Here is a 25,684-nt window from a genome sequence, read left to right on the forward strand (position 1 = left end):
GTGTGTGTGTGTGTGTGTGTGTGTGCGAACACGACTTACCAGTGGCGCATCACAAGAGCTTCCCAGTTATCTACGTAAACATAAAAAAAACACATTACCCCCCCTGAATACCCTTGTTAGCTGAAGCCTCACAGATAAGGCAGATGATAACAGTGTGAATGCAAACCACACAGCTCTGCAACACAGTCATGGAAATCTTGAAAATCAACAGTCAATGCAAACATGTGTCGCTGTCCCTCTATAATTTAAACTGTACGTGACAATTTGACAGTGCAGAGGCAGCAAGTCTTATTGTCTATAAATAGTCGGCCTACCCAGAACAGATATGTGTTTTGCTAATAAAACAAAGTGTTGCGTGCCCTGTCTTGTCTGGGCACAGCCTACCGTACCCGGGTACTGTGATGTCCAGTTGCCAGAAATACAGACTATACGCTCCTCTCACGGTAAGCAGTATAGACAGCACCGTAAGAATGTTGGTCTGTGGCACAGGATGCTGCTCACTGGCGTTACGGTACTCCTCAACAAACTACAAAATGTCTCCCCTCACAATTGAACGAAGTGTTTCCGTGGTGGCTCCTTGCTGTATCACACACCTTTAGCTTTTCCTTCTGTTCATAGACAGCATCTCCAAGTCCACACCCGAAGAGCAATTTCTCCTCCACGTCTAAGTGTGGAGAGGCAGCTAGTGCGCATGCGTGTGCCGATTTACCCCAGCCGCAGCCTAACTACAGTGTTTCGCCTAGTGAGTATGCTCAGCCTGACTGTGCCATTCCTGAGGCTAAGTCTTCATTTCAGGATACAGTGCATGCTCCCACACTTAGTGCGAAAAGCCTCTTTGCACAGGTACTTGCATTCCGTGCCGGGTCTAAGTCCTGTTTTGTGCCTAGACACCATGCTAAAGCTGATAGTCTTTTTTCAGAGACTGTATTTCATGCTACTGAGCATGCTCAGGCACTTTCTACATCAGAGACTAGGTCCGGTAATGAACTCTTTGGCCCTGCCCCTGATGTGGGGGGCCCCATATAGACCACAGGGCATCAGGTGTCCTGACGATGTGGCCAGGCCACTCCCAAATGGCTTGCAGAGGCCTACCCCTATGACTTGTCACCCCATTATTAATGGTCAGACGATGACTGGTGAGGTGTTTGTGTCGTGGCAGCCATGAGGTCATTATTGAAGTTGCGGTTCCAAATAGGACGCTAGTTATGCCACTCATGACGTGTCACTCTGCTTTTGTCTCCAGGAGGTGCAATGTGGTCCACCCTGGTTTGGGGCGGACCCAGGTTATAAAACGGGCTGGAGCCAACAAGGAGGTGCACAGTCTTCTATTATGCTCCGAAAGAGCACACCTCCATGTGTTGAACCCATAGCGGCTTTAGGCCAGATGTAGGCAGGGATAGGGCGTCGATGCAGGCCGCCACCACAGTTGGTAACGCAGAACGGTTAAGACCAGCTCCTGTCCTACCAGTCCTGCTTGTGCAGCCCAGTGGCATTAACAGGCCTGCTACTGCTGATGCGCCTGCTGTCCACAGGTGTGGCCCCAATGCACACGGTCAGCATACTCAATGGCCTCTGTGATGTTAACAGGGAGTTCCTGGGCTGGGTGGGCGTGTGGACCCTGTGACGCTAACAGGGCTCCCAGTCTCCAGATCCGAGTGGCGTCTAACTCAGTTCAGGCTACTATTAGTTTCATAGCCACACAGCTCTGTTTTCTCCACCTAACCTTCCAGTTGCCAACCTCTCCTTTTCCAACTGGGAGCACGGTGGACACTGACTGCTGATGGGGATATATACCTTTCTCTTTCTTTTCTTATTAATTTTCGTTATATAGCGGTAACATAGTATATACCACCTTATTCAAATCTGCCAGTCCCACCGTAACAGATGGTGTTTCTTCAGCAAATGTTACTTTTGCTTAACCACCAAACCCACGGACAAAAACTTTTTTCCCCTTTCCAACACACCTGTTCCCCTTTCCACCAGCATCTGTCCTTTTTCAACTCATTTTGTATATGACCAAAAGTGCAACTCTGCAGGGACACCGTACTCAATGCCATCTCAGCACAGGAGCCAGCCCTCGGTCCCTCAGATGTGGACAAGTAAAAGACCATTAAATCCTATCCATGACAAAGCGTTGAGATTCACTCTGTGCAGCACTGGTGTTTAGTGTAAAAGCAGATCTAAGATTGCGTACCACCTTCTGCAGATACTCCTGTATACGTGCGTCCCTTTCTATGGCAGGAATTATTTCGCCAAATTTTGTCTTGTACCGGGGATCTAACAGTGTGGCAACCCAGTAGTTAGCATTACTTCGAATTCGTACAATCCGAGGGTCATGTTGTAGGTAGTGCAGCAAGAAGGTGCTCATGTGTCTTGAGCATTCAGGAGGACCAAGTCCTTGGTGTGTTGGTGGCAGAGAGGTGAGAATCGTGCCTCCTTCCTCTGCCCTCTCCCCACAACCTCGCACAACCGAAATGTGAGCAAGCTCTCACTCATCTGCTGAGTCTTCCATGCCCATCGCCAGTTCGTCCTCCATTTCTTCATGGGCTCCTGCACCTTCCTCAACACTTTTTGCTGATACTATGTGCCCTTGTTAATCCCTCTCCCCCACCATGACTGCCGCCTAGGTGCCGCTGACCATCTGGACCTCGTAGATCGGGTTATCCCTTCCGCATATGACTCCTCCTGTACTTCCTCCCCTTCCTCTTGTCCCAATACCTGACTCCGAATAACGCTTACAGTGCGTTCCATCATGTAGATGACCAAAATTGTCACGCTGAGAAATGCATTGCCAGTAGAGATGAGCGAACCAGCCGCGGTTCAGCTCGAGCTCGGTTCACCAAACCGAGGTCCCGTTCAAGTTCGGTTCGGCGAACGTTCGACGAACCGAACTCGAACCAATAGGAAAGAATGGGAGGCAATCACAAACACATAAAAACGCATTATAAATGTACACATACAGTTAATAAACATTGCCATAACACTTACCGGTTCCCGCGATGCGTTCTGCACTCTGTCTCCTGTCACTATTCCTTCCGATGATCGCTGCGTCCTCCCGATAACCAGAACTGACAGGACCTTCCGTGACGTCGTCAAAATAGCCATGTGACCAGTCACGTGGCTATTGGCTCATTGGCTACAGACTGGTCACATGGCTTTGACGTCATGTCCTGTCCTAGGTCCTGTCATTGCACTCTCCGGTACACGGTGCACATTTGTGTATCGCCGTGTACCGGCGACATGCTCTAGCACACGGTCGACTCCCCGTTCCGTAAGGGACAGACTGACACAGCCGGTCATTATTGGAGATCACCGTTACCATAGCAACGTAGTTAGCGGTGACGTCACCGCTAACCGCGGCTCCGGGAATCACATGATCGGAGCACCGTTGCTATGGTAACGCGTCTGTCAGCGTTACCGCTGTTACCGCTAACAGCCAGCAGCACTGATCTCTCACGGAGTGAAGGCTGCACGCTTCTTCCCGTGCAGCCTTCACGGAGTGAAGGCTGCACGGGAAGCAGCGTCTTCCCCCATGCAGCAGTGATGGAGCAGAGCTGCATTTGTTGAACGAGAAAGACAGAAGACCATGGATCGTGGAGGGCTGACAGGGGGTAATAAAGATGGAGTCTCTAATGTGTCTGTGTATTTATTTCTATGAAAGTATTTTTTCTCTGTGTGGTGTCTTTTTTTTAACCCTTTATTGGAGATTCTTAATGGCTGGGTCAAACGTGCCTGACATTAAGAATCTCTGGCTTAATACTAGCTAGTAAAACAAAGCTAGTATTAATTCATTATTACCCAGCAAGCCACCCGGCTTGTGGGCTGTTGGAAGAGTTGGATACAGCGCCAGATGATGGCGCTTCTATGAAAGCGCCATTTTCTGGGGCGGCTGCAGACTGCAATTCGCAGCAGAGGCGGCAAGAAACCTGGGGCTAACCTGTGCTGCGGATTCCAATCCCCAGCTGCCTAGTTGTACCTGGCTGGACACAAATATGGGGTGAAGCCCACGTCATTTGTTTTTTAATTATTTCATGAAATAAGTGAAATAATTAAAAAAAACGGGCTTCCCTATATTTTTGGTTCCCAGCCGGGTACAAATAGGCAACTGGGGGTTGGAGGCAGCCCGTGGCTGCCTGCTGTACCTGGCTAGCACACAAAAATATGGCGAAGCCCACGTCATTTTTTTGGTGGGCAAAAAACTTCTGCATACAGTCCTGCTCTTCTCCATACAGACAGACAGCAGCTGCAGAACTACAAGGCTCAGCATACTCCATCCAGGACTGTATGCAGAAGTTTTTTGCCCCCTGAAAAAATTATGTGGGCTTCGCCATATTTTTGTATGCTAGCCAGGTACAGCAGGCAGGTACGGCTGCCCCCAACCCCCAGTTGCCTATTTGTACCCGGCTGGGAACAAGTTTCATGAATTTCATGAAATAATTAGAAAACAAATGACGTAGGCTTCGCCCCATTTTTGTGTCCAGCCAGGTACAACTAGGCAGCTGGGGATTGGAATCCGCAGCACAGGTTGGCCTGAGCTTTCTGGGCCCCACTGCTGCGAATTGCAGTCTGCAGCCGCCTCAGAAAATGGCACTTCCATAGAAGCGCCATCTTCTGGCGCTGTATCCAACTCTTCCAGCACCTGGCTGCTATACCTGGCTAGCATACAAAAATATGGCGAAGCTCACGTCCTTTTTTTGTAGTTTTTTGGCAAAAAAAATAAAAAATGCTTCCCTGGATTTTCCATTGCCAGTGAAGGTAACACCAAGCAGTGGGGGTTAGCAGCCAGTAGCTGCTTGGATTACCCTTAGCTAGCAATACAAAAAATGCAGCGAGAGCCCATATATATTTTTTTTAATTATTTATTTAAATAACTAAAAACAAAATGGGCTTCCCTGTATTTTGATTGCTGGACATCACAGTGCTGTAAAAATAAATCTTTAAAAAAAATGACGTAGCGCTCCGCGGTATTTTTGATTCTCAGCGCAGATAAAGCAGACAGCTATGGGTTGCCACCCACATCTGCCTGCCGTTACCTTGGTTGGCAATCAAAATACAGGGAAGCCCATTAATTTTTTCTATTTAAAAAATAGTTAAAAAAAATGACGTTGGGTCCCCCCCATTTTTGATAGCCAGCTAGGGTAAAGCAGATGGCTGTAGCCTGAAAACTACAGCTGGCAGCTTTACCGTGGTTGGGGATCCGATGTGGAGGTCCCCCCAGGCTCTTTTTTTATAATTATTTTATAAATATTAATAATTACACAAAAAAAGTAGGGTCCCCCCCAAATTGGATCACCAGCCAAGGTAAAGCAGACAGTGGTGGTCTGGTATTCTCAGGGTGGGAAGGTCCATAGTTATTAGGCCTTCACAGCCTAAAAATAGCAGGCCGCAGGCACCCCAGACGTGGCGCATCCACTAGATGCGCCAATCCTGGCACTTCACCCCAGCTCATCCCGTGCCCTGTTGCAGTGGCAAACGGGGTAATAAATCGGGTTGATACTAGCTGTAAAGTCACCTGAGATCAAGCCCAGCAGTTTGTGATGTCATGGCGTCTATTAGATACCCAACATCATAAACTGTCAGTACTAACAAAAAAAATCGACAAAAGAAATTTATTTGAAAAAACAGTCCCCAAACACTCCTTCTTTCACCAATTTATTGTAAGAAAAAAAATAAAAGGGTCCCACGACGACTCTGGACTGTCTAGAATATGGGGGGAGACACTCAGGGAACGTATCCCCCATTTTCTAGGAGAGCAGACCCTTCATGTGAGGAGTGTGGGTGCAATGAATCTGCACTCACTCTCCCCGGGTCCACAGCAGCAGAGTCCATGTCGTAATGGTTGCTACCAAAGCTGCAGTGCCCTGCTCATGAGGTAAGGGCATGCCTAATCAGGAGAACTATTCTACATTTCCAAATATTGGTATTTGCTGATATTATTGCTATTCCACCTACTATATATTGGGGATAGGATCTTGGAGATGGAATACCCCTTTAAGTCCAGTTATCCAGCTGAATGAATACTTAACAACAGAGCTCGCTATTTAGATGTGTTTTCTTGTGGCGTATAACGGACTCTCATGTTTGGTAGTCGTTCAGCAGGGAAACTATAAAAGCAAATCCCTCCATTTGGAAATGTAGTATATAGCTCTCCTGATCAATTATGTTCCTTACCTCATGAGCAGGGCATTGCAGTAATAATAATATTTTATTCGATTATATAGCGTTATTAATTCCATAGCGCTGTATGTCTTTGGAGTGTGGGAGGAAACCAGAGTACCCGGAGGAAACCCACGCAAACACGGGGAGAACATACAAACTCCTTGCAGATGGTGTCCTTGGTGGGAATTGAACCCAGGACCTCAGCGCTGCAAGACTGCAGTGCTAACCACTGAGCCACCGTGCCGCCCATTTAGCTTACAGATGCATAACCACCACTCACTGTGTCTGAACACAGGAACTTGAGCTGACAGCCGCTCTGTGCATGCGGCATCGTTTATTGTGAAGGAGAGGGCCGTGGGGGGATCAACGCTGCACAGGTACCGTGGAACACGGGGGAACACCGGTGGGGTTATAGGGGGTGACCTGGCAGGGCCTGGGGAGGAGTTTTCTGTCGCATGTGTCATGGCACATGCGACAGACTTCAGAGGAGTAGGGTGAATGCGGCCAGCGCGCTGCTGTGCGCGCGGCCATCTTGGATTTCTGGGAGGGCATCAGGGGGGGCACTTTGGCGACACCGGGGGACCGGAGGGGAGCGGGGAGGAGAGTTATCATGTTTGTTCATGCCAGATGGGAGATAAATAATTTTTTACCGGTGCTGTCATTTACTGTAACGTGATCATCGGTGTACGGTGTATACCTGTGATCACGTGAGCGGGGACCGGAAAAACCGTCCTGAATCATGATCTCCAGGGTCTCAGCTAGCCCTGAAACCCCGGAGATTTTCTGACGCCGGGGGGCGTTATTCACTTATTTCTGCCTGCTGTTTATAAATAGCAGATCAGAATAAGGCTACATTCACACGAGCGATCCGTTTCTGCGGTCTGCAATAAACAGTCCGTTTTTTTCACGGGTGCATCCGTGTGGCATCCGTTTCCGTTCCGTAGACGGTCCGTATGTCATCTGTTTGTCATCCGTGTGCCTTCCGTTATTTTTGTGTACAGCAAAAAAACTGAAGGAGGGAAAATACATAAATTTACCCAGGATCCATAGCTTCAACCTACATGAGGCGGTCACATGTTCACTCCAGTGCCATTTTCTACTGCTTTTCACAGCGTAGAGCGCTCTGGTGATTGTCCTATGCTTGTACACTTCATATCAGTCTTTTCTGTCATTATAATGGCAGAAAGACACATAATGTCCCACTCTCCTGCATTTTGTAATTTTGCACCCTTTGGTGCCTTTCATGTGGCACTAAGGGGTGCTTAGCTTTGTATTTAGCCAAAAAAAATGAAAAAAAAAATGACGTAGGGTTCCCCCTATTTTGTAGTCAGCTAGGGATAAAGCAGACGGCTGCAGCCTGCAGACCACAGCTGGCAGCTTCACCTTGGCTTTTAATCCAAAACTGAGGGCACCCCACGCTGTTATTTTAAATTAAATAAATAATAATAAAAAAAAAACACGTAGGGGTCCCCCCAAAATTGGATCACCAGCCAAGCTAAAGCAGACAGCTGGGGTCTGATATTCTCAGACTAGGGAGGTCCATGGTTATTGGACTCCCCCCAGCCTAAAAATAGCAGGCCGCAGCCGCCCCAGAAGTGGTGCATCCATTAGATGCGCCAATCCTGGTGCTTCGCCCCAGCTCATTTCATGCCCTGGTGCGGTGGCAAACGGGGTAATATATGGGGTTAATACCAGATGTGTAATGTCACCTGTCATCAAGCCCTGGGGTTGGTGAGGTCAGGCGTCTATCAGATACCCGACATCACCAACCCAGTCAGTAATAAAAAAAATAGACGACAAACACATTTTTATTTGAAAAAACACTCCCCAATACATTCCCTCTTTAACCAATTTATTAGAAAGAAAAACAAATCTAGGTCTGGTGTAATCCAAGGGGTTCCCATGACGATCCACACTGTCCCAGTTAATGAAGAGCAGGATGTTCCCCATTTGGCTGGGAGAGCAATGCAGTGACCTGAGCTAACATCAATAGGTCAGCCCAGGTCACTGCAGGGGATGACAAGTGCTGCTGTCAGCGAGGTACATTACCTGCGCTGCTCTTCTGCACTGCTGACAGCACCTGTCACTGAGTTCAATCACCTTCACAGTCAAGTATCGCGACAGGCCCGTGACGTCACCGCTAGTCAGTCTCAGGTCGGAAGCGAGAGAAGGTGATGTGACAAGCGGCGGCCATGGAGGACAGTGACAGCGCTGAGGTCGGGACTTCATCACCGCAGGTAAGCCGAGCGAGATCATGTGTGCAGAGTGCCAGGTGGGCGGAGCCTAGCGGGGTAATGTGTGCAGAGTGCCAGGTGGGCGGAGCCTAGCGGGGTAATGTGTGCAGAGTGCCAGGTGGGCGGAGCCTAGTGGGGTAATGTGTGCTGAGTGCCAGGTGTGCAGAGTGCCAGGTGGGCGGAGCCTAGCGGGACCATGTGTGCAGAGTGCCAGGTGGGCGAAGCCTAGCGGGACCATGTGTGCAGAGTGCCAGGTGGGCGGAGCCTAGCTGGGTAATGTGTGCAGAGTGCCAGGTGGGCGGAGCCTAGCGGGACTATGTGTGCAGAGTGCCAGGTGGGCGGAGCCTAGCGGGGTAATGTGTGCAGAGTGCCAGGTGGGCGGAGCCTAGCGGGGTAATGTGTGCAGAGTGCCAGGTGGGCGGAGCCTAGCGGGACTATGTGTGCAGAGTGCCAGGTGGGCAGAGCCTAGCAAGGTAATGTGTGCAGAGTGCTAGGTGGGTGGATCCTAGCGGGACCATGTGTGCAGAGGGCCAGGTGGGCTGAGCCTAGCTGTGTAATGTGTGCAGAGTGCCAGGTGGGTGGAGCCTAGCGGGACCATGTGTGCAGAGTGCCAGGTGGGCGGAGCCTAGCGGGGTAATGTGTGCAGAGTGACAGGTGGGCGGAGCCTAGCAGGACCATAAGTGCAGAGTGTCAGGTGGGCAGAGCCTAGCGGGACCATGTGTGCAGAGTGCCAGGTGGGCGGAGCCATGTGTGCTGGCGGCGGAGTGCAAAGTGGTTGGAGCCTAGCGGGGTCATGTGGCGCTGAGGACATCAGTGTTGTGGACTGCATGGCTGGGGACAGGTGAGTGTGAGTGTGTGTGTGTGTGTGTGTATGTATGTGTACATGCCGCGTGCAGGAGGGGGCGGAGCGAGCTGAGCGGGGAAGTGTCGGCTCCCTGTACACGTAACTAGGATAAATATCGGGTTACTAACCAAAGTGCTTTGCTTTGATACCCAATGTTTATCTTGGTTACCAGCTTCTGGCAGGCTGCCAGCGATGGCTCCTGCACACTGTAGCTGTAAAAAGCCCTGCTTTTTGCTGCTAGAACCGTTCTCGAACGTAACTAGAACTATCGAACTTTAGCAAAATGCTCGAGTTCTAGTTCGATCTAGAACAGTCCCCAAAATCACTCGAACCGGGAACTGGAGAACCGCGAACCGCGCTCAACTCTAATTGCCAGTGCTAAACATCTTCGTTGACATTTGTAAACTGTGTAGAAGGGTGCATAGGTCCTTGATCTGACACCACTACAGCAGCGTGATCTGCACCACCTCTGGATCAAGTTAGGCCAGGCTATATGTCATAACGTATTGCAGCAGGGTTCGGCGGTGCTGCCACAAACGTTGCAACATGTGCAAATTCAAATTCCTGCGTGTCGGCACATCGCATTTAAGGCGTTTAACCACCAGACATAAAGACTTCTGGAGCGACGAAAGTTATTGAGCTGCTGTGTGCGAACAATGGAAGTGAGCACATAACGAGCGTACCCGCTGCACAAGGCCATGTAGGCCGGGATGGTGTTTTAAAAATTGCTGGAGAATTAGATTCAACACGTGAGCCACACAAGGCACGTGTGTCACACTGTCACGGCGAAGGGCCGCACCCATATTTGCATCATTGTCACACCGGCCTTCCCTGTCTGCTGGTTGAGTGGAGACAACCATTGATGAAACTTGGTCTCCAGAGCTAACCGTCCACAACTTCTCAGCGGTGTGACTCACATTTCCCATACATTTCAAAGTAAACATTTGACCGCATGATGGCATTGAGCTCTGCTGCCAGCATAGTAAGGAGGAGGTGTGTGGTTTTCCTTGTGCGCAGTTACAAGGAAGGGTGCCCTGACCACACAGGGTTTGGCCCGAGGTGAAGGACCCACACGAGGTTGAGGAGGCAGAAGCAATGTATTAACTTCTACATACAGAGGAAGGATTGATACAACTCCTGGGGACAGCAAGACTTGTACAGCAGACCCTCCTCCATCTCTCCCCATAGTAACCCATTGCCCAGTCAGCGACATGTAACGCCCCTGTCCATGCTTACTGGGCCAAGTATCTGTGGTGAAATGCACCCTGTCACACAGTTTCTCAAAGAAGCGGTGATGTTTGGTGCGACATGCTGGTGTAGCGCGTGCACGCCTTTGTTGGAGAAGGAGTGGCGCCTGGGCATCGGCTCTTGGGGCACTGCGATGGGCATAAGGTCTCGAAAATCATCAGTTAAAAAGGTTGGAAAGGAAGCAGTTTGGTAGCCAACAGTTTGCAGATGCTGAAAGTCAAGCTCTAAGCCATGTCATTCCCTTCTAAAAGCATGTAAAACACAGCAAGGGGACTCCAACCACAGTCTCCCTCGTTTCCACTAATTGGGCCACACACACCCCACTTGACTGGAATCAGTTGACCCCCATTTTCAAGATGAAAAAGATGCTTTGCATGAAGCACTCTCAAAAATACGCGTGCCTTTCGCCTCCCCTGGCTGAGCCAGGGGAAGAAAAGTCCTCTGAGAGCCATGATTTGTTCATCTTGGTTCTTTTTTCAAAAGCGAGGGGACTCCAACCACAGTCTCCCTCGTTTCCACTAATTGGGCCACACACACCTCACTTGACTGGCATCAGTTGACCTCCATTTTCAAGATGAAAAAGATGCTTTGCATGAAGCACTCTCAAAAATACGCGTGCCTTTCGCCTCCCCTGGCTGAGCCAGGGGAAGAAAAGTCCTCTGAGAGCCATGACTTGTTCATCTTGGTGAACGTTAGTCTGTCCACATTGTCAGTGGACAGATGCGTGTGCTTAGCTGTCAGCACACCCCCAGCTGCACTGAGGACACGTTCCGAGAAAACGCTTGCTGCGTGACACAACAAGATCCCCAAGGCGTACGTGGTGAGCTCAGGCATTTTATCCAGATTGGAAGCCTAAAATGAGCAGGGCTCAAGTTGCACAGTAATGGCATCGACGTTCCCTTGCATATACTCATATCTGTGTCTCTTCCTCTTTTTTCTTGTCCTGCTCTTTTGTTTTCGCATGAGTATATGTCCTTGTCACTTTCCCATGTGTTTGTGTTGTGTTGTGAGTTGTTTGTCACCTTTTGGACACCTTTGAGGGTGTTTTCTAGGTGTTTTTATGTGTTTGTGATTACCTGCCATTGTTTCCTATGCGGTTCGAGTTCGGTTCGTCGAACGTTCGCCGAACCGAACTCGAACGAGACGTCCGTTCGGCGAGCCGAACCGCGACCGGTTCGCTCATCTCTAGTAGTGATGCTCCAGCGATCTCTGCCAGGTCAGGTTGCTGGTGGGATCGCTGGAGCGTCGCTTAGTGTGACGGTACCTTAAGGGAACGGGGAAGCAGAGCGGGGAGTCGACCGTGTGCTAGAGCATGTCGCTGGTACACGGCGATACACAAACGTGCACCGTGTAACAGAGAGATGCCATGACAGGTCCTAGCATGAGGCGCCATAGTCATGTGATCAGTCTGTAGCCAATGAGATAACAGACACGTGACTGGTCACATGCTATTTTGATGATGTCACGTAGGTCCTGCATCACTGCTGGTTAACAGGAGGACGCAGCGATTATCGGGAGGAATAGCGGCAGGAGACAGAGTGCAGGACGCATCCCGGGGACAGGTAAGTTTTATGGCAATGTTTATTAACTGTATGTGTACATTTATAATGCTTTTTTATGTGTTTGTGATTGCCTCCCATTGTTTCCTATGGGGTTCGAGTGGTTCGCCGAACCGGTTCACCGAACCGAACTCAAACCAGACCTCCGTTCGGCGAACCGAAACGCGTCTGGTTCGCTCATCTCTAATGCTTGGATACAGCATTCTGTGAACAGCCAGCTTCTTTGGCAATGACCTTTTGTGGCTTACCCTCCTTGTGGAGTGTGTCAGTGACTGCATTCTGGACATCTGTTAAGTCAGCAGTCTTCCCCATGATTGAGTAGCCTACTGAACCAGACTAAGGGACCATTTTAAATGCTTAGGAAGCATTTACAGGGGTTTTGTGGTAATTATTCTAATTTTATGAAATAATGACTTTTGAGTTTTCATTGGCTGTAAACCATAATACACAATATTAACAGAAATAAACACTTGACACATGTCACTCTGTGTGTAATGACTATATATTATATGCATTTCCTTTTTGTATTGAATTACCAAAATAAATCAACTTTTGATGATATTCTAATATATTGAGATGCACCTGTATATATTAAGTGCTACTGTATCTATATAAACATGCTATGACATCCATAAATATGCTATGACATACAGCTGATTTCATGCTTATGAGTTCCATTGAGTGATATACTCAAGAATTACTTAATTTTTCTAAATTTTTTATAGGTTCAGCTTTGCCAGGAAAGTGAGAAAGCTAAATGACTAAGTGCTCAAAAGTTTACATACATTTTTTTTATTTCTTGGCCTTTTTTCAGAGAATATGAATGATAACACAAAAACATTTTTTTCACTCATAGTTAGTGTATTCGTTCCAAATAGCGAGTGCAATGCAAGTCAATGGGAAATGCGAGTAATTTTCTGCTGGACCCAACAAAGAGGTCTGGGGCTTGAGGAAAAGGCTGAAATGGATGGGAAAGTGATAAAACTGAATGGGGAGAGTCTAGAGGATATGCATGCATGCATTTCTGACTCATATATGATTTCTGGGAATAAGGATGTCACAGTATTATGCTACTTATTCTCTCTCTCTCTACCTCAATCTCTCCCAGTGGTTCATACTCATCGATCCCCTGCATGGTGCGGCTGTCACACTGCTCCTGCGGCCTCTCATTTTTCTTCCCTACCCACTCAATAGGCTCATACATATTCACTGCACACACTCATTATTCTCATACATGTTCACTGCTTCTCCTGACCACTGGTGTCGTTGATTGCAGTCAGACCCGCCCCCACGCTGAGTAACATCTGTCTCACTGGAACCAATCACAGACACCAGTGGGAGGGTCTATATCATACAGTAAAAAAAATAAATAAATAATGAAAAAACAGCATGCGGTCTCCCCCAATTTTGATACCCAGCCAATATATAGTCCCACAGCTGCGGGCTGGTATTCTCAGCCAGCAGCTGCCTGGATTTTCTGCATCCATTAGATGTGACAGTCCCGACACTTTACCCAGCTCTTCCCGATTGCCCTGGTGCAGTGGCATTCGGGGTAATTAGGGAGTTAATGGCAGCCCAGAGAAGCTACTAAATCCTAGATTATTCATGGCAGGCATCTATGAGACATGCCCTTCATTAATCTGTCAGTGAAAGTAAATAAACACAAACACCCCAAAAATCGGGCAGGGAAGAAGAATGAGAGGCTGCAGAAGCAGTGTGACAGCCGTGCCACGCCGGTGATCGGTGAGTATGAAGCGCTGAGAGAGAGGCAGAGACAGAAGGACAGAGAGAGAGAATTAATTTATCCTGGAACAATGTGAGTGACCCTATGATGCTGCATGGCCAGCCAATCACGGTAATGCCACCACCAAGATGACTGCAACATTACTGTGATTGGTTAAGAAGCTCAGCATGTTTAGTGGCTGCAAATCAGGTGCCAAACCTTCTGGGCAAGACATTTTAATACAATATACAAAAACTCGCAATGTAACGAGTAACTTGAACACCGTACTATCCGTGCAAATACAAATAGTAACGATTACACTCGCTCATCACTAGTGGTGATGCGCCTCACTTCACATAAATTCTCCAACCAATCAGTGTCTCAATTCATAAGACCTTAAAGCTACTTCCTCATAATGAGCTTTTGGTAAGTTTTTGATTTTGCAAATTTTTTAACTCCAACCAATATTTAAATTAGTTTATGAGCGTTTTTATCATGTTTTTGATGCTGTGTTTTTTGTCTTTTTGGGGTGTCAGGCTGCCTTGTTTTTGATTCTTCCTGGCATTTCACTTTGACAAAACTTTATTGATATTATCATGTGCAGTTTACATGTGTTTTGGTGTGTTTCAATATATGGGTTTTTTTAATTGTGAATTTAGCACATAACACACAAGAGAAATTCTCATGTTTTGGTTTGGAATCTCGCAACGCAGGTCAGTTTATGCTGAATATAAAACAAACTCCAGAACTGTACCATGTTTTGCTTTTGATGCAGAGAAATATGCAGTATTAAAAACTTATCAAAAACTCATTGTGTGCACACAGCCTAAGGCCTCATTCACACTTTCGTGTGACCCGGATGTGTTATATCTGTTTTTTTCACAGATACAACACATACATGGTATTCTATACTGCTGTTCACATGTCTGTGTTTTTCGGGCAGGATGGATAGGTCTTTGAAAAAACACGTACAGGACACGGATGACATCAGTGTACGGTTCGTGTGCTCTCCAGCTTAACATTACAAGGTATTGAAGAAGCTTTGTAATTTATTTATTTATTTATTTGCTTATTTATCATCTGCAAAAAACATTTATGACATATTGATGATAAAAATGGACTCACTGATGACACCGGTAACATTTTTCATGTACGAGTTTAAATACTGATGTGTGAATGAGGCCGACGAAGAGCAACAAAGTGCCGGCACCGGAGCAGCAGCGGAATCACCATTCAGGTATAAATATACACAGTACAATTTTATTTTATGACATTCCCTTTCTTTAGAAAATAATTGTGTATTCTATGGACCTCAAGTCGTAATAAACTTTCACCTCATCTCATTTCTTAAAAAATGATATATCTTTGAAGTGTTTTTTATTGGTGAATAGGGCAGCATAAAGGCTGCTTTACACCTTACAATTTCTCGTGCGATCGCACCCGCCCCCATCGTTTGTGTGGCACGGGCAATTTGTTGCCCGTGTCGCACAATGTTGTAAACCCCCGTCACATGCACTTACCTTCCAAACGACCTCGCTGTGGGTGCGAACATCCACTTCCTGAAGGGGGAGGGACGTTCGGCGTCACAGCGACGTCACACAGCAGATGGCCAATGGAAGCGGAGGGGCGGAGATGAGCGGGACGTAAACATCCCGCCCACCTCCTTCCTTCAGCATTGCCGGCGGCTGCAGGTAAGCTGCAGTTCATCATTCCCGGGGTGTCACACGGAGCGATGTGTGCTGCCCCGGGTACGATGAACAACAGGGCGTGCGATTTTTAGAAAATGAGCGACGTGTCAGTGATGAACGAGAAGGTGAGTATTTCTGCTCGTTCATAGCTGTCACACGCTACGATATAACCTACGATGCCGAATGTGCGTCACTTACAATGTGACCCCGCCGACATCTCGTTAGATATATCGTAGCGTGTAAAGCCCGCTTTAGGCTGCGTGCCCACGATCAGTGTTTGCAGCGTTTTGAATGTAGCATGCTTCAGCTGCTTCCAAGACGCTGCAATGTACAGTACAAGCACAGTGGACAGGATTTCTTGTTTTTTTCCAGACTGCAGCATGTCAATTCTTTGCTGCGGATTCTAATGCGTCCCCCGTAGGGAGAACTCAAGCAAGAGACTGCAGCGTACTGAACTCTGATCATGTGTACGAGCAGCTGCGGTCTCCTGCGGAGGAGACTCGTGGCCCCGAAGGTCAGGACCCACTGCATTTAGGACACAGCGAGTCTTGATGGCACATACCCTTAGTGTGACCACAGCCATGTTTATGGATGAAATTGCAATTCCTATAACTTAATATCCAGAGAACATCACAGATATAGAAGCCGCCATTGCTAACACAAGACCGGATTAGAAATGCACTACAAGATGCAGCTGACCCATAATAACGGTGGGGACAGCAAAATACTGATGGAACAACAACTCACAACCTGTAAATTCATGGAGGAGGTGGCTGCTGCTATTAGTCATGCACACAGGGGAAGTTTGTGTAGGACACCAGTCACACAGGTATGTGTGGTGCACAATGTCTGGGCCACAGCCTATTGATGACGCCAATACTATTAGATTGGGCAGCTGCCCTGCGCTATATAATTGCACCACACAGGACATACAACACTTTAGCTTTCATCTTTGTGCAGGATGCTATTATTGTTTGGGTGAATTGGGGTGTATGCCCTTGTGGGGTGTACTTATATAGTGCTAGGCAACTCGCCTGACCTAATAGTATAGGTGTCATCAATAGGCTGTAATCTGGACACCATGCATCACATATACCTGTGTAACTGGTGTTGTATGCAAACTTCATCTGTGTGCATGTGTAATACCAGAAGCCACCTCCTCCATGAATTGATGGCTGTGAGTAGGTGTCTCATCAGTATTTTGCTGCCCCGCCTTTATCATGGGGATCTGCATCATGTAGTGAATTGGTAATCTGGTCTTGAGTTGGTAATGGCGGCTTCTTTGTCTGTGATGATTTTTGAATTTATGTCTTACGTGAGATGCCATATATCCAGAAATCAGAGTGATACACAATGGCTCGAATTCACAGATATTTCCAAGCACTCAGAGTAAATAAGGGCAAAGATTGGTTTGATGCAAGTGAATTTATTAACAGACTGCAAAAAGCGGACCTTTAGCAGAGCAACACCAACGTTTCGGCTTTTACGCCTTTTTCAAGGTAGTTGTGTTACGCAAAAATATCAGATTGTGCGGGTCACATTGACGACCGTCTCAGAAAGTTTTGACAAGGGTCTTCACATTTTGCAGAATATAGTCAGAGTGGTGGTGTGAAAGTGGAACAAGGTAGAAGGAAGCTCCTGCAGCGGATGCCAAGGGGAAGCGTAATGTGCGGTGGCAATGGCAGTTGCGGCGTTGGTGATACCAGCAGGCCCCTCCTCCAAGAATTGATGGTTGTGAGTAGGTGTCTCATCAGTATTTTGCTGCCTCTGCCTTTATCATGGGGAGCTGTAGTGCATTGGTAATCTGGTCTTGAGTTGGTAATGGTGATTCTTTATCTGTGATGATTGTTGAATTTATGTCTTAAGTGAGATGCCGTATATCCAGAAATCAGGGTGATACACAATGGCTCGTACTCATAGATATTTCCATCCTTAACTTTCCCCAAAATGTAAGTATTCTATGGTCATCAAGGGAACCTGTCTGAGGATTCATGCTGCATAAACCATGAGCAGAAGGGAACAGCCGGCTGTGTGATTACAGATATCTATATTGCTCTGATACTCTCCGGCATTTGAGAGAAAGTAGAGATACAAGATCAAAGATGGAGACGAGATTAGTCCAGTGCTGCCTCCCACCAGCTGTTCCCAAAGCTGCTACTGGTGATTGACAGGTCTCCCCTATTTTTATTTTAAACAGATAACCCTCAATAAAGAGAAGATCTAACTGATGTTAGTAAGTACATATTCAGATGAGAGAGACTTGATTAGATGTGGGTTTAACAGATCTGGGAGTGTCTGCTGCTTTCTATACATTATTTTTGCTAAACGAAAAAATAAAATTGAATAAAACCTGCTCTGTACTTGTGTCTCTTCCCAATAAATGAATGCAGAGAGAAAGTCGATGTCCGGCTCCGGTCCCATCTGTGTTATTATACAGGAGCCACAATACAGAGCCGAATCCTCTGCTCCACAGACGCCACTGACGCCTGATGGACGACACTAATGTGTAGAGGGCTTTGGTGGGTTATGCTAGGAATAATGGTGCTGCAGGTGGAGCTGATTTATCCCTATGAATATAGATGTAATCGGGGCCGAAGCTCGGATATAGATGTGAATGGAGTCTGCACTGATATCTCACAGAAATGAAGAATTAGGAAAATAAACTTACCGGTTATAGTATTCCTGAGTTGTATTATATGCGGTCAGATTATCATCATCAGGATCCATTCTGAGGATTCACCTACAAGAAAAGTAAATGATAATAATAACAGTAGTAATAATAATAATAATAATAATAATAATAATACAGACTGTCATGTGATCATCGTCTCTGAGCAGCAGCAGTTGTGGAATTTTATTAACGATCACTGCCGTATTGCTGCCATTTTTTTTAATTTTACTGTCCCCTCTGTCAGCAATCAGTAATGTGTGCAGAGATTATATTACATTACATTCCAGTCTTTATCTTTTGCTGTTTCCAACTTTCCTTGCCCTGTTCCGAGTCTCATTGACAGACACTGAAAAGTGCCCTCTGCTCCACACAGAAGACGCTGAGTGATCCGGCAGGACAGAACTGCGGTCACATGATGGTGGAGTAGACTGGAGCAGCGCTGGAAACGGCAGAGGATGACGACTGGTAAGCATTGTAATACATTAATCACATTTATCTCCATCTTACACAGTATTATGGGGAAATTATAAAGGCGGCTGGAAGAAGATGAGCGGCGCGCTGTATAGTTCTTGGTGACAGCATCTAGAAATATTAGCATTGAGCACAATAAGGAAAATATAGAGAATTATATTATTTTTTTATTATTTTATATGGCAGTGCAAGGACAATGGCCACAAATCTACCTATATTATGAGATGCAAATATGTCTCCAAGGAGAGTTGGATCCACCGCTGATAAAGACGTCATGTTCTGCTGTGGAATGACTTACTACAGTTATATCATTATCACTCATCACACGAGACATAACACCCAAACCCATCAGCTCAATATCTACCTGGAGACGCCCGAAAGGGAATCTGTCCGCACAATCCTCTCCACACACTGATTATAGGGTCCTGTCCCTCTCTGAAAATAATAAATAGACAAAACATGACCGTAATAATATCAATATAATATCTTGCTGTTCTGTAATAAATAGAGATCTAATAAGAAAAATCAATGATAAATCGAAAGATAAATAGACAGACAGAGGGATCGATAGATAGATAAATAGATAGATATATTGATAGATAGATAGATAGATAGATAGCGGGATAGATAGATAGATAGGGGGATAGATAGATAGATATCATTACCTTCCTTCCTTCTCCTCCAGGTTCCCTTCTCTTTGGTCAGTGAGAGCTGCGGATCCTTTGTCTATAACCAGCATTGCTCCTGTATATATATATATATATATATATTCGCTCCTCGGCCCCCCAATCTATCAGACACTTCCACTAAGTGCAAATAATTATCAAAGTAGAAAATAATTGTTCATTATATTATTTATTTAGTTGTTATTGAAATATTTGGATGTTTTGGTTGATACATATTTTATATATATATCATTTTTAATGGTTTTTCTTGACTCATATAATTATCTGCGCTTTGAGTCCATTATGAGAAAACTTCAATACAAAAGTGTTTGTTCCTGTTGAATTTAGTGATAAAATCATGTAAATATTAATGCATTTAGTTAGGTACTAGACATACACTGAAGATGAAAATGAGAAAACAACACACTATAGCCTAAATGTTGCGGTCATTGTGTCGTCCTATGTGATTATATCTTAAGATGAGAAAACTTGCAGGATTTTATGCTTATTTCATAAATTGAATTTATTATAAAGCCCATAATATAAATGTAAATCAGATAAATGAAAAAGACACTTATCAAAATTAGAGAATACTTTCAGATATCTCCAAGTTATTGGTGTTAATCTGGCTCTTGGTGCTAATTCTTTAGTTATCTGACAAACCCTATGTAACTGGCTACTAACTTTCCAGTTTACACTTACTTTGCAAAAATAGTGTGCCATTCCAAAGTGACTGAAACCCTTCAGCAGCCAGCAGGTTGTCTAGATGAAGACCAAAGGGGTGACCCTATCAGCAATAGCAAGATAAAATCTGTGATTTCGAGAATATTAATCGTTATAACATCACAAATGCTTTCTAGTCCCCCAAGAAGTCTGGTCTCCCTTGAAAGACAAATGCAAGCGAGGACAGGATAATGTGGAGAATCTCCATGGGTAATCATTTCAACACTGTAGCTAGAATTGCTCAGCAGTTCAGCACTGAACAGGGTAAGGATCTGTCTTGTCATACAGTGTCACAATGTTTAAGGGCATTGGGACTAAAAGCCCTCTCTGCAGTGACCAAATTTCTCATTAGCAGAAAGAATCAAAAGGCTTGTCTCACCTATGGTGAGGAGCATGTTGTGTGGAAAGAGGAGAAGTGTCTACAGTTCATTTTAGTGATGAAAGAAGTTTAACTTATTTGGGTCTGATGGGAAACATTATGTTCGTCAATAAACTGTGGAAAGACTGGACCCAAAATGTGTTAACAAGTCAGTGAGAGGCAGTGGAGGAAGTGTCATGGTTTGGAGAATGTTTTCTGCAGCAGGAGTTAGACCTCTCATACAGTGAATGCAAGTTTGGATCAGAACCTTCTTCACAACACATGGTTCCTCACTTGCATTCAATCAGCAGCAAGTTTCATGCAGGACAATGTCCCCTGTCACACAGCAAAACAGGTAAAGCATTTACTTGAAACAAAAAAAGATTAAATCAATGAAATGGCCACAGCCCAAAGTCCTGATCTAAACCCAATTGAAAACCTCTGGAACATCCTTGGTGACAAAGTTAGGGCTAAGAAACTCACAACAGTCATAGAAGTGTGGAAGAGCCTGGAAGAAGAATGGACCTAAATCCCACCAGAGCAGTGTGAGAGACTAGTGATGTCCTGTGGCTGCAGATGTGCTGAAGTCATTCACAGCGATGGCTGGTGCACGTCCTACTGATTGGTGACTTGTCACCTGCAGAATATTTACTGATATTCTTCCTCTGTGCTACAGTCATTGTTGTTCTCTAATTATCATCAGCACCTTTTGGGCAAAATACAGGTTTTATGTTGATAAACCTTTAGATCTGTTGTAAAACCCTGTTCTAGTAACATAGTGCACCCCTTACAAAAAAAAAAAATCTTCAAATGTTGATCAATGTAGATTACATTATTTCTGAAAAAAATCAAGGGATCATACAGTACATTGTTCTCTAATCTTGACTAGAGTTGAGCGCGGTTCGTGGTTCGAGGTTCTCCAGTTCTAGGCTCGAGTGATTTTGGGGCCTGTTCTAGATCGAACTAGAACTCGAGCTTTTTGCAAAAGCTCGATAGGTCTAGAAACGTTCAAGAACGGTTCTAGCAGCAAAAAACCAGCTAAATCCTAGCTTGGTTTCTGCTGTAATAGTGTAAGTCACTCTGTGAATCACACTATTATGACATTTCAGTGTATAGTGTGCGTGAACAGCGCCTTCAGATCACTGCTGTTTCTATAATGGCGATCGCCATTTTTTTTTTTTTTTCCTTGTCTTCCTTCTTTAAGCGCGCGTGTAGTGGGGCGGGCCAGCATGTCAGCCAATCCCAGACACACACACAGCTAAGTGGACTTTTAGCCAGAGAAGCAACGGCATGTGTGATAGGATGTCCATGTCACATGTCCCTGCATTATAAAACCGGACATTTTCCTCCAGGACGCCATTATCTGCCTTCTGCGTCTTTGGTGTCAGACATCAGTGTCGCAGCTCCGTCCTCCTGAATCCTATCGCCGATACAGCTGTATGCGCTGCATACACAGCGTTAGACAGCTTAGGGAGAGCACTTTCTAGCAGTCCTTTTAATGGCTCAAACCGGCAGGGTCAGAGTTAAGGTGACAGGTCCTGAAAACAGTGACAGCGTCTGTGTAGCCAAGGTCAGGGATTTCTTCACTGCATTTCCCTATTAGGAGGGAATAGAAAGGCAGGCTTCCATTCCTCTACCCAGAGCCCCAAAATCCTGGCACTGTACCCTCCTGTCCTCTACACACTCCAACTCATTATAACTAAGCCATTATACTAGCAAACACTCAGTGTACCTAGTGGCATCCTAAATGTGGCTATTGGACTTTGCTATAGTCCCACTAGTGCACAGACATTTGCAGAGCGCGTCTGCCTGCATTGCACACTCCAACTCATTATAACTAAGCCATTATACTAGCAAACACTCAATGTACCTAGTGGCATCCTATACGTGGCTATTGGACTTTGCTATAGTCACACTAGTGCAAAGACATTTGCAGAGCGCGTCTGCCTGCATTGCACACTCCAACTCATTATAACTAAGCCATTATACTAGCAAACACTCAGTGTACCTAGTGGCATCCTATACGTGGCTATTGGACTTTGCTATAGTCCCACTAGTGCAAAGACATTTGCAGAGCGCGTCTGCCTGCATTGCACACTCCAACTCATTATAACTAAGCCATTATACTAGCAAACACTCAGTGTACCTAGTGGCATCCTATACGTGGCTATTGGACTTTGCTGTAGTCCCACTAGTGCAAAGACATTTGCAGAGCGTGTCTGCCTGCATTGCACACGCCAACTCATTATAACTAAGCCATTATACTAGCAAACACTCAGTGTACCTAGTGGCATCCTATACGTGGCTATTGGACTTTGCTATAGTCCCACTAGTGCAAAGACATTTGCAGAGCGCGTCTGCCTGCATTGCACACTCCAACTCATTATAACTAAGCCATTATACTAGCAAACACTCAGTGTACCTAGTGGCATCCTATACGTGGCTATTGGACTTTGCTATAGTCCCACTAGTGCAAAGACATTTGCAGAGCGCGTCTGCCTGCATTGCACACGCCAACTCATTATAACTAAGCCATTATACTAGCAAACACTCAGTGTACCTAGTGGCATCCTATACGTGGATATTGGACTTTGCTATAGTCCCACTAGTGCAAAGACATTTGCAGAGCGCGTCTGCCTGCATTGCACACTCCAACTCATTATAACTAAGCCATTATACTAGCAAACACTCAGTGTACCTAGTGGCATCCTATACGTGGCTATTGGACTTTGCTATAGTTCCACTAGTGCAAAGACATTTGCAGAGCACGTCTGCCTGCATTGCACACTCCAACTCATTATAACTAAGCCATTATACTAGCAAACACTCAGTGTACCTAGTGGCATCCTATACGTGGCAATTGGACTTTGCTATAGTCCCACTAGTGCAAAGACATTTGCAGAGCGTGTCTGCCTGCATTGCACACTCCAACTCATTATAACTAAGCCATTATACTAGCAAACACTCAGTGTACCTAGTGGCATCCTATACGTGGCTATTGGACTTTGCTATAGGCCCACTAGTGCAAAGATATTTGCAGAGCGCGTCTGCCTGCATTGCACACTCCAACTCATTATAACTAAGCCATTATACTAGCAAACACTCAGTGTACCTAGTGGCATCCTATACGTGGCAATTGGACTTTGCTATAGTCCCACTAGTGCAAAGACATTTGCAGAGCGCGTCTGCCTGCATTGCACACGCCAACTCATTATAACTAAGCCATTATACTAGCAAACACCCAGTGTACCTAGTGGCATCCTATACGTGGCTATTGGACTTTGCTATAGTCCCACTAGTGCAAAGACATTTGCAGAGCGCGTCTGCCTGCATTGCACACTCCAACTCATTATAACTAAGCCATTATACTAGCAAACACTCAGTGTACATAGTGGCATCCTATACGTGGCTATTGGACTTTGCTATAGTCCCACTAGTGCAAAGACATTTGCAGAGCGCGTCTGCCTGCATTGCACACTCCAACTCATTATAACTAAGCCATTATACTAGCAAACACTCAGTGTACCTAGTGGCATCCTATACGTGGCTATTGGACTTTGCTATAGTCCCACTAGTGCAAAGACATTTGCAGAGTGCGTCTGCCTGCATTGCACACGCCAACTCATTATAACTAAGCCATTATACTAGCAAACACTCAGTGTACCTAGTGGCATCCTATACGTGGCTATTGGACTTTGCTATAGTCCCACTAGTGCAAAGACATTTGCAGAGCGCGTCTGCCTGCATTGCACACTCCAACTCATTATAACTAAGCCATTATACTAGCAAACACCCAGTGTACCTAGTGGCATCCTATACGTGGCTATTGGACTTTGCTATAGTTCCACTAGTGCAAAGACATTTGCAGAGCACATCTGCCTGCATTGCACACTCCAACTCATTATAACTAAGCCATTATACTAGCAAACACCCAGTGTACCTAGTGGCATCCTATACGTGGCTATTGGACTTTGCTATAGTCCCACTAGTGCAAAGACATTTGCAGAGCGCGTCTGCCTGCATTGCACACTCCAACTCATTATAACTAAGCCATTATATTAGCAAACACCCAGTGTACCTAGTGGCATCCTATACGTGGCTATTGGACTTTGCTATAGTCCCACTAGTGCAAAGACATTTGCAGAGCGTGTCTGCCTGCATTGCACACTCCAACTCATTATAACTAAGCCATTATACTAGCAAACACTCAGTGTACCTAGTGGCATCCTATACGTGGCTATTGGACTTTGCTATAGTCCCACTAGTGCAAAGATATTTGCAGAGCGCGTCTGCCTGCATTGCACACTCCAACTCATTATAACTAAGCCATTATACTAGCAAACACTCACTGTGCCTAGTGGCATCCTATACGTGGCAATTGGACTTTGCTATAGTCCCACTAGTGCAAAGACATTTGCAGAGCGCGTCTGCCTGCATTGCACACGCCAACTCATTATAACTAAGCCATTATACTAGCAAACACCCAGTGTACCTAGTGGCATCCTATACGTGGCTATTGGACTTTGCTATAGTCCCACTAGTGCAAAGACATTTGCAGAGCGCGTCTGCCTGCATTGCACACTCCAACTCATTATAACTAAGCCATTATACTAGCAAACACTCAGTGTACATAGTGGCATCCTATACGTGGCTATTGGACTTTGCTATAGTCCCACTAGTGCAAAGACATTTGCAGAGCGCGTCTGCCTGCATTGCACACTCCAACTCATTATAACTAAGCCATTATACTAGCAAACACTCAGTGTACCTAGTGGCATCCTATACGTGGCTATTGGACTTTGCTATAGTCCCACTAGTGCAAAGACATTTGCAGAGCGCGTCTGCCTGCATTGCACACGCCAACTCATTATAACTAAGCCATTATACTAGCAAACACTCAGTGTACCTAGTGGCATCCTATACGTGGCTATTGGACTTTGCTATAGTCCCACTAGTGCAAAGACATTTGCAGAGCGTGTCTGCCTGCATTGCACACTCCAACTCATTATAACTAAGCCATTATACTAGCAAACACCCAGTGTACCTAGTGGCATCCTATACGTGGCTATTGGACTTTGCTATAGTTCCACTAGTGCAAAGACATTTGCAGAGCACATCTGCCTGCATTGCACACTCCAACTCATTATAACTAAGCCATTATACTAGCAAACACCCAGTGTACCTAGTGGCATCCTATACGTGGCTATTGGACTTTGCTATAGTCCCACTAGTGCAAAGACATTTGCAGAGCGCGTCTGCCTGCATTGCACACTCCAACTCATTATAACTAAGCCATTATATTAGCAAACACCCAGTGTACCTAGTGGCATCCTATACGTGG

At 45.8% G+C, this 25,684-nt stretch overlaps 1 protein-coding gene across 2 annotated transcripts in view; it reads right to left on the reverse strand.

Moving 5' to 3' along the window:
- LOC142256011 (formyl peptide receptor 2-like) overlaps positions 1–19,324 on the reverse strand; it is a 114,240-nt gene extending 94,916 nt beyond the window's left edge. Inside the window, exons 1-3 of one of the 2 annotated variants that reach the window (XM_075327497.1) lie at positions 19,263–19,324; positions 18,962–19,032; positions 18,124–18,195 (exon numbers count right to left, since the gene is read on the reverse strand). In XM_075327497.1, coding sequence (XP_075183612.1) covers positions 18,124–18,182 — 59 coding nt within the window. In that variant the 5' untranslated portion in view covers positions 18,183–18,195; positions 18,962–19,032; positions 19,263–19,324. Of the gene's footprint in view, positions 1–18,123; positions 18,197–18,961; positions 19,033–19,262 lie in introns of those variants that run through there. The other variant, XM_075327498.1, reaches the window with a different exon arrangement.
- Between the last annotated feature and the right edge of the window lie 6,360 nt (positions 19,325–25,684).

This window comes from Anomaloglossus baeobatrachus, chromosome 11 (genome assembly GCF_048569485.1).
Source record: "Anomaloglossus baeobatrachus isolate aAnoBae1 chromosome 11, aAnoBae1.hap1, whole genome shotgun sequence".
NCBI classification, from domain to species: domain Eukaryota; kingdom Metazoa; phylum Chordata; class Amphibia; order Anura; family Aromobatidae; genus Anomaloglossus; species Anomaloglossus baeobatrachus.